Source organism: Pavona decussata, unplaced genomic scaffold (assembly GCF_977016875.1).
Source record: "Pavona decussata unplaced genomic scaffold, jaPavDecu1.1 SCAFFOLD_52, whole genome shotgun sequence".
In the NCBI taxonomy this organism is placed as follows: domain Eukaryota; kingdom Metazoa; phylum Cnidaria; class Anthozoa; order Scleractinia; family Agariciidae; genus Pavona; species Pavona decussata.
The window spans coordinates 525001-535000 of NW_028145474.1; the positions used below are offsets into that span (position 1 = coordinate 525001).

At 40.4% G+C, this 10000-nt stretch overlaps 1 protein-coding gene across 1 annotated transcript in view; it reads left to right on the top strand.

Moving 5' to 3' along the window:
• LOC146480764 (uncharacterized) overlaps positions 1-9102 on the top strand; it is a 9872-nt gene extending 770 nt beyond the window's left edge. The window contains exons 3-9 of the mRNA XM_085109070.1: positions 953-1141; positions 2084-2326; positions 2836-3021; positions 5771-6034; positions 7825-7982; positions 8248-8476; positions 8592-9102. Coding sequence (XP_084965196.1) covers positions 953-1141; positions 2084-2326; positions 2836-3021; positions 5771-6034; positions 7825-7982; positions 8248-8476; positions 8592-8866 — 1544 coding nt within the window. The 3' untranslated portion in view covers positions 8867-9102. The remainder of the gene's footprint in view (positions 1-952; positions 1142-2083; positions 2327-2835; positions 3022-5770; positions 6035-7824; positions 7983-8247; positions 8477-8591) is intronic.
• The last annotated feature ends 898 nt before the right edge of the window (positions 9103-10000 follow it).

The window sequence follows — 10000 nt, forward strand, 5'->3', positions numbered from 1 at the left end:
CGAGAAGTGATCCAGAGGACAATTTTAGCGAATGTATTGTATTATGATTTTCTTGGCCTGAGGATTTGGAGTTGAATGGCTACAGAGAAAACTCTGCGAAGACATTCGAACGGCTCATTCAAGCCCAGTATAAATTAAAACCGAAGAAGAAACACATTTACTCAGCAACTATACTGGACGTTGACGCACGGCACGATGAGCAAAAATGTTATTTAATACTCATGGTAAGACGTTTCTGTCTGCATGTGTGCTATTTGGGCTTAGTAAACAGCTCACTCCCCCCACCCCCCCCCCCCCCCCCTCAGGGGAGACTTTCCCACGTTGTCCGTTTTCCAACCAGGTGAAGATATGTGTATTTGTATGTGGCAAATCCAGACCTTCAGGTATAACTTGGACATTCTCTCGAACGCTGGACACGCTTCTTTTGGTGAAACGAAATATCTCGCCAATTCGACCCCGGGCCGCTGTTTCGATTCAAAAATAAAGGGGGGAGGGCAGGGAATTCCGGGCTGCTAGGTGGATGCAAAATACTGACGGCAGACTGATCCCAACGGCGGAGGTAACGAGCTTCATAGAACAGATATATTTATTAAAAAAAAAAAAATTTGCCCGATATTTCGGTTTACAATAGAAACCTTCCTCGGGGGCGGAACGAAAAAGAAAAGTGAGAAACATAAAAGGATCGTTACAAATGAAGATTTAAAATATAAAATGCGTGACAATGACATTCTAAGCGAAAGCCGGAATAAACTCTATAATAGATTAGCATCTCATTTAAGGGGGGTATGAATACCCCTTGGTTTGGCTTTCTGCTACAGACACAGGGTAAAGCACTAAGCCACCAACTGTGTTTATGCTTGCTGTAGGCTTCAGAAACGTGTACTCTGACTTTTACCCTTGCCTCTTGTGGTACCATGTTCGTCCTCAGTATAAATCCTCCCGTTTTCTTCAGGGAACAGTCTTGAGAATCAAGGCAATTCTAATCAGAAGTGTGGTGGCTCATACGTCATGACCGCAGCACAAGCTGCAAAATCCTTCTACTGTTATCCGGGCATCCGAGGACAATACGTGAACATCCGGGTCCCAGGCGAAAACAAGAAGTTGGAAATCTGTGAAGTGCTGGTAAACCCTAACCCTACAGGTGAGAAGAATGTATCTCAAATAATTAGAGTTACTTATTTGATTTATAATAATAACAATTATCTATAATAATAAGATCTTAAGAATCCAAACTGTCTATAGTCAAAGCAAAGATATTATATTTTTAGGCCTGCATTCAGAAGAAAGGACTGAACAAAACCAAATAAGCAAACTTGAATTTGTTCGCGTTTGACATTAATATGACATCATAATACTCTCCCGCTCTTGGTACAAACGTAACAGCGATTTGAGGCTAAATTGAACTAAGAACAAGGGTCGTATATAATTTAGTGGTCTTGGGCTCACAGGCTCGCCATTGCACTGATTGCCGTAGACCCAAGCTATTGTCGGCCATTGTGTTCTTCAGTTTGACAGCAGAGGAACAACTATAGAAAAGAGGACCACTTTTAGAACAGTGTTAGGCCTAAAGTCGCCCTTAACACCTTCAGGTAGTTCAGTTGGCAAACCATAAGATACGAGGTCTACTAAAACTGTTCCAAAGAAAGTTCGCTGCTATGTTAATTTCAGAGTCTTCAGGGAATTTTTTCAGTCAATGGCACCGTATATTCTACTTGCACGCTATTCTGTCGAATAATCCTGAAGGGTATATGAAAGAGTTCGGGGTATAGCGTTAGATACTAGTTAATCGGTTTTGTGTGACGTGATATACAATATCCAATGAGACCACACGGATATTAAAAGGTTAGTTACTACAGAATTAAACTGATCCGAGCGTACCGCGGCGTTTGCTCATCAATGGTCTCAATGCTGCTTCAAATGTTCTGTGCGTTCTATACAATGAAAGTAGCTTACTATGTCCCGGCGATGGTTTTCACCTTGTACACGTTAATTTTGAGAAATTAATTAAAACTGACGCAATTATATCAAGACGTTCTCGATCCAGTGGCAATTTGCTCTCATTACATTGATTTTGCATCTTTAGAAAACCTTGTTCTCAAAATGTCCACGTCTCAATCGTCAGTGCAAGGGGGAGGTGCTTCTGGAAGGGCGGTGGACGGGAATTCTGATGGAAACTATGGCCGAAAAACTTGCACACACACAATTGCTCGTTCGACAAATCCCTGGTGGCGGGCAGACATGGGATCCAGTCATTCCGTCTCGGAAGTGTTTTTGGTAAACAGAATCTCTCTTCGTGAAAGACTTGTCAACATAGAAATCCGAGTTGGTAAGAAAGTGACATTGACAATGACCATAACAATAAAAGCGGCAGAAGCTAGTAACAGAAGCAGTGTATGTTATGGCAGTAAAATTAAACAGCAGCAGCAGCAGTAGTAGTAGTGATAGTTGTAGTAGTAGCAGTAGTAGTAGTAGTAGTAGCAGCAGCAGCAGCAGCAGCAGCAGCAGCAGCAGCAGCAGCAGCAGCAGTAGTAGTAGTAGTAGTAGTAGTAGTAGTAGTAGTAGTAGTAGTAGTATGTTTTTCAGTTTAATGGCACAATATATAAATATAACGTACTGGAAAGTGCCTTAACAATGATCTGTAAAATAGCAAAAGCCTTATTCAAAGACAGATCACTTACTAACTAACCTTTGATTTGAAACACACTATATATACAAGAGACAATGACAGCATTTAATGAGTCATACAATATAAAATACTACTATAACAGATGTGCTAACATTTGATTTAGAATGGGCCCCCTAAGGCAGGGAGTTTAATTCTTCGTTTTCTTCAAGGTGATAGTCTGGCAGACAATGGTAACGCCAATCCTCGATGTGGTGAACGCTATTCTATGGCCACCTTAGCTAAAGCCTCGTTTTACTGCAAGCCGAGGAAGACTGGACGATACTTGAATATCAGGCTTGTGGGATACAGCATGACATTTACGTTATGTGAAGTAGAGGTTTACTCCGAGAGCAGAGGTGTGTTCCTTTTAAACTTTCGGGATTTTTTTCCCATGATTGCAATTATGTGCCGCAATGAATGAACTTGTAAACGTTTTGTCTTGTTTTTTGTGTCGGTTTTTTTTTCTTCGCCATCCACCTGAGATTGATCAGAGAAGAAGCTAGTTATTACTAAGTTCCACCCTCATTAAAAACTGATTTAACCGGTCTAAACCAGGATTACTGTCAACTCTGAACTGAATCCGGCAATTTATACATTGTTTGTAACTTGCCACCCCCTCCCCCCTCCCATTTTGTTCTGGTCTTTTCTTTAAACTATGCCGTAAAATTGGAATTGAAACCCGTGAGAAATAGAAACGGTTGCATAGGTTACAGCGGGATATAACTTCCACATTTCGTATTTACAAAAAGTTGCTTTTATTTAGCAGAATGTTCACTTGACAACATTTTTATTTTTGGTTGAAACGAGGATTCGAATAGGTCTGCATCAAACACAATCCTTGATGTTATTTAAGAGGAATGAAAGGGTTAATAACTGCGTTGGTTTTTTTGGGTTCAACAACGCTTCGAACAAGGAAAAAAGTATTGCACAAGCTACAATATCATTTTTGGGGAGAGATGACTCGCGAAAACCAAAGAGAAATTAAGAAATGGGTTGACTTTCTGCAGTTGGTTGCCATGGGAAATATCATGTAGGAAGATTGTGAGTCGTGGGAGAATCGTGGAGCACAATGTCGGTCGCTAATGTTTCAACGCATCCGTCTTACGCACAATGGCAGTAGCATTCGCTGATTTGTAAAAACTAGATGCCGCTATTTCTTTTACTGTTACACACAGATAATAACATACGAATACATGGAGATGCTATCAAGTGCAACCGGTAGATGCGCCTCACAAAAGTAAACTTGCAAAAAGCGCATCACTTTTCTTTTAATAGAAATTAGAGTTTTGTAATAAACCATATTCGTAATTTCGGTACTGAACATAGTTAGTTAGTTAGTTCTCTCCGCGCCATGAGGCGCATAAGGCTGCAACTTTCGTTTTCCAACCAGTCCTGTCTTTTGCTGCAGTCCTGGCTTCAGCCCAGCTGGTCCACCTTTCTTGTCTGCACTGTCCATCGTATCTCACTTAGTCCCAACAGATCAAGTCTGTACCTTTCCATCTCTCGTGCTATTTGCGCTGCTTTTCCAACTGTGTACATTGTTCGTACGTTCCAGCATCCCACACGCATTCTTGATTTTGGCGTTGCCAATGACCTTGTCGGTCTGTGGGCTTCCCGTAGGCTTTCACCCATTGACGTCATGGGGTGTCCGGTTGTTCCTCCGTCCACGGCCACAGCTTCGCCATTGCTAATTAGTACTTGAGAAATTGCAGTTTCGGTAATCTTCTGTTTTTTTCCGGGAGCAAGTGATTGGCCTACCGCCCAACCCCCATGACCTGGAGGGCCGATGGTTTTCTGTCAGGGTTTTCCTTCCCTTAGGGGTATTATGGCTCCCCAGTTGGTGCTGCTTTAGTCTGGACCCTCACCGCGCAGACCAATCCGGCATGGTTAGACCTGCCAGGAGCACAAGGCTCCCGCCGGCATAGCCCTGAGGGTCGTAAGGTCACGCAAGCTTTCCCGCCACGACAAGGCACACCACCAGGGGGAAGACTGAACATGGTGGCTCAATATATCTATGGAGAAGGTTGTTTTTATCAGTGGATGCTCTTGTGGGGGAATATATTTAGAAAAAAATATTTACATGTGAAAAGATCCCCCGCTGAAGGAGCACTGCCGTGGCGATTTTACTGTATTTTGGTCAAAACTGCTCAAGGTTTGACAAAAAACCTGTTTTATAACATGAAATCGGTCTTACAACACAGGGTAGAAAATATTAAGAGTTTCCTCCTTGGAAGAGCAAACTATAATACGTTTTTAGCGACTTGTCTACAATACACAGGAAAAACTTGAAAAAATTGGCCAATTTTTTCAAGTTGCAAACCGCTTCCATCCTAGCGATCTGCAGCCAAACATAATTAACAGTAGTTTTTGTGCACTAGAAGGATTATTGTTAAAAAATATGAACCATTATTTTGACGATTCCATTGAAGCAAATACATTTTTTGGTTATTCATTGTCACACTAAAAACAGGTGACACTGCCCCTTTAAGCCTCCTGCGCAAGTTCGTTCCTGTTCAATACCGAGAATGCGGTTTATTTTCGGAATTCTTCTTAGGTCTATTTTCGGACTACTTCTTCGGTTTATTTTCGGACTTCTCCTTAAACTTTTTACGGACTTCTTCCTCGATTTCTTTTCGGACTTCTTCTTGGGTTGATTTTCGGACTTCTTCTTCGGTCTATTTTCGGACTTCTTCTTCGGTTTATTTTCGGACTTCTTCTTCGCTCTATTTTCGGACGTCTTCTTCGGTCTATTTTGGAACTTCTTCGTTCCACTTAGTCGTTTTGGCAGCATCCTCTCCATCCCTCTTTCTTCTTCATATCGTGCTAAGCGGTCTTCGCCAACCAAATGTCGGTCAGCTTAGCCTTCTTCTGCTCCGTTTTGCTCAGGGTCTTTATCCCTTAAGTTTGGTAAGCTCTCAACTTCCAACTAATTGCTTGAGTGCAACTGAATGACGTTTGCTATAAGACAAAAAATTAAATGGCCAACAATTTTGGGAGCCGGGAGGGTGTATGGGGACTAATCTGGCTGATTATTCTGTTACAAGGTTTTCGAAAGCCAGACCAAAGTAACAGAAAAGTAATGTCAATTTATTTTGCTCTTTGCAGCTTTCCTCAAGAACAAACCAAACATTCCAACTACAAAAGACGTTTATGACGGAGCTAAGGTTAGCCTGTTTTGCCCAGAGCCTTTCGGATATCCTGAACCGTTCGTAGCCTGGGTCAAAGATGGCGTCGTCCTAAAGAACAGCTCGTCCGGCCGGTTCTTGAATCTGACAGCTGTCAATCAAACTTATGACGGCTCGGCAATCGACTGCATAGCCAGTAACAAACATGGCGCTGATTATCACCGATTTATATTGAAAGTGAAAAGTGAGTAATGGATAAAGTCAATTCCATATTTTGAATCCACTGTTAGAGAATTGATAAACGCTTTGGGTTAGTCGGTAATACCATGTGACTCATTGTGCCACAACGATAAGTCGATTAATTATGATCGTTTCAAATTAGCATAAACATTCTAATTAAATATATACATTTTTCATCATCGCTCTATTTTCTGACCCCAAAATAGGATTGCACTGTCTCAATAACGCTTCCCCCCTTTCACATACCAATATGGATCACCATCGCTAAAACAGGTGTTAGTTTATCGCCGTCTGCCTTCAGTATCATTTGTTATACAGTATATAATCAACAAACTAAGGCAGCAAAATAGACAAATGTTTACAATTATACCTCACATAAATGATGATAACATTTGCTTTCACTTCTATTCTCTATCGCTACGCTCAGCCGAATAGAAATCATTTCTAATGTAAGTGGAATGAGTAATGAACACAACAGTAGTGGAGGGAGCCGCCAGTAATTATCGTTTATTACAATAGTACAGTGCCAAGATACAAGCAAAGACAAAACACAGTCCATATAAAATATACAATTACAAAACAAAATATAAATGCTGAACAGTACAATAACAAAAAATACAACTCAGCGAAACATTTTCGAAGTAGGAAATAGAAAAAATGTCTAGACAAGGCTAGAACTTTACTCTAAATGATAACTAGTAACAACTATATACGGAAAAATTAGCCTCGAGAAAAACTGGTCGGCGTCAAGTGGTGTGATATGCGCAAGGAGTGGTTTATAAAGGCGCATGAAACCCCTAATGGGAATAGAAACAATACAACCAAATTAACAACCAAAAGAAATACATTTTTTTTATCATTACTTGAAACAAACTAAGGTTGACTAAGAATAAGTGGAACAGCTGTTAGAAAGTTGGGAAGATATTTCTGCAAACTTTCGCTGATACATGACAATTTAAGAGTCATTTTGTATTCCAGTAACTCCGAAAACCTCTTAAATCTCAGATTCCTTGTCATCATTGCACACATTCGTATTTAGGAATAGAGTTGATCGAAAGCACCCTAAATTCATCCATGCCAAACTGGCTTCAGTTTTATTAAAATTATTTGTCAAGGTTGGAGATAAAAAGCGGCTGGTTCCATAGAGGCAGAATAAAAAAAGGCTATTTTGCCTTCATACGCATACGTAATAAAATGGTGACAAGTGAAATTAGGAAATAATTTCACGCTCGTTTTGTAAAAATTCCCATAATTTCCCGAGCTTTTAGGGGAGGGGAAGTATAAGAATTTTGACAAAACGCAAGTGAAATTATATCCTAACTTCCTTTTAATATCATGGGTGACAAATCATGGGACGCTCACAATCATGGTCGGTTCCGTCTTGTTTACACACGCAGACAAAAAAACCGCTCGAGTACTTTATTCAACTGCTCAGGACGAAACGTCGCAGGGTTTTTCTCAAGGCCACTTTCATCACACCAGTTGTTAAAAACCGTCACCCAGTTAATTGTGCTCTTTCGCGTATTTAGGTTTTTCCGCAGCGTCTTTTAATGCCGTAACTTCTTTCATTCGTAAAATCTTTAAACCTGGACGCCATGTTGGCACTGAGATACAGGATACATTGCCATAGCAATTTTGTAATTTCACATGTGAAACTATAAATTAACGCTGAAATTTCGCGCCAAAATTAAGGAGTAATTTGTCACTCATGATATTATTAATGTAATTTGCTCCAGATTTTAAAATATTTAGCCCCATTGGTTGTTAACGAACTTTTTATATTTATTAAACAAGGTACAAAGTCCATATGCACCGAGTTCAAGGACATAGCCAACGATGGAAGATCGATATTTCATATAGCAAGCAACGAAGAGTCCGCACAAAATGACGGCCACATCAATTTAAACTACTGGTATCGCTTTGTTGAACAAGGGACGAAAAAACCCATGAAGGTTTGTTGTTTTTTAACAAAAGCAAACGTGATCTGACTAGTCAAAATGCATTACTGATAATAACTTAGTAACATGTTAGGAAACCAGAACTGGCATGCTGAAATCTCGAATACAGATGCCAGGTGCGACTTTTGCAGAACAGGCGAAAAAGTTAGTAGTTATGCTATGCTGTTAACACAATCTTTGAGCTCTTTTTCGCTAAGTGAATTTAAATTCTCTTTTTTTGTTTTCAACATTCTGATCTTTAACTTGATTCTCTCATTAGTTACCAGACTCCTTCCCAGATCCTTGGGCCTGTGGTACCCAGGCTCCCGGTTGGCTTCGTGGAGGACATCCTTCCATGAAAGATAACGTTGTGTTGCGAGATGTATGCTTTCATTGGAATGGAAAAAACTGCTTTGCTAAAGTGCAGGCCCAAGTCAGGCGTTGCTATGGGTACTATGTGTACAAGCTGAAGCCGACTTCTTTTGCAGTGAAAGCAAGATATTGCGCAGGTAGATAAAACCAAGTTCATCGGAGTATTATTCCCTCATTTATTAGAAAAATAAACTCTAAATGGTATATCAACAACCATTTTGGTAATTCTTTGTGTTCGCTTCATTTTTTCAGGACAAGAAGCAACAGACTACAAAGATGTCATTTTCAAGCAAGTTACGTCACACAACCGAAACCAGTACGGACTAGGAGGTCACGTGATTGCTTTGGAACGTCACGTGAGTGACGCCTGGAAGTGCATGGTTTACTGCCTCACGGAAAATACATGCGTATCATTTAACTACAACATCAACAGCAAAGCTTGTGACCTTAACAGTGGCACAGGATCACATGACCTTATTGGCTTAGAAGAGCGGCCTGGTAACGAGTACTACGAGAAGGTCGACTGATCTCGTGATAGCAGCAAAACCTTGACTTAGTAGCCGTTTCAGTGCTGTAAACATATCAATCTCGTACCTCGAGTCTTCGGTCCTTACTGCGCACGCTTGACGCTCGCTTTTCGACCGCTGACCAAAGGAAACGAAGATTCTGGGTACGAGATTGTTAACATAAGTAACATATAATAAGAGCGTTCATAATTTCGTTTGTCCATTACTATAATAGTCAACTCTTTCCAGTTGTTTGAAGGCGGGCAGGAAGGGAGGTCAAGGAATAAATAACAGGACCCCTTTCCTTAACAGTGTTTGGTACACTGACGGAGTCATCCTGAACGTATCAAGAAATGGTCCATTGTAGTGAGTCAAATTCGTCTTCACAAGTCCAAACAAAAGCCTTTTGTTGTTTATTGCGCTTAGGGAATTGTTCCGAGACTCGGCGAAGATGAATTTCAAATCGCCACAAAATTGTCGGCGTGTCAAATTAGCGGCACTAGGGGAGAGGGGTTTGGAAAGTTGCGGATGGTTTACTATTATTGTTATTCACTCCAAGCAAGAAACCTGGAAATGCTAAATTCTTTTATACGATTTTGGATCAGTTGATAATAGCGCGCAGCACAACGCCGCACAACAGTGAAGCTTTTATCGATGGTTTCACTTGGTCAAGAGTTGTAAAAAAAAAGAAAGGAAAGAAAAGGCTTCGTTTATGAAAACTCGCGCTTTGGATTGGAAAAATCGCCCGATTAGACCGTTTGATTGAAAAGGATCAATGTGGTTGTTGTCATTTAGTCTTTAAACAAAAGCATCGGTTGCTAGCGCGGCTCTTAAAGAAGAGATGTTAGTTTTAAAACCATCACGCTTTCACTCGCGACGCGACGCATTCACCAAATATGCAAATTTCGAACTCGTTCAGTCATCGGCTATTTTTGAATATCCCTCCTGAATTTCGCTATTGTAATAACAGCGAGTTTGAATTTCCCTCCTGAATTAATAAGCCTTTGTTTGGCGCTAAAGCTATTGTTTCAAAATCTCCTTTTATGGCCCTATTTGCGACGCCAAACAAAGAGCATTGTCTTTGAATTTGATCAGCTTTTCTTGATACGAATAAATATTATTGTATTATTATTATTATTATTATTATTATTACTA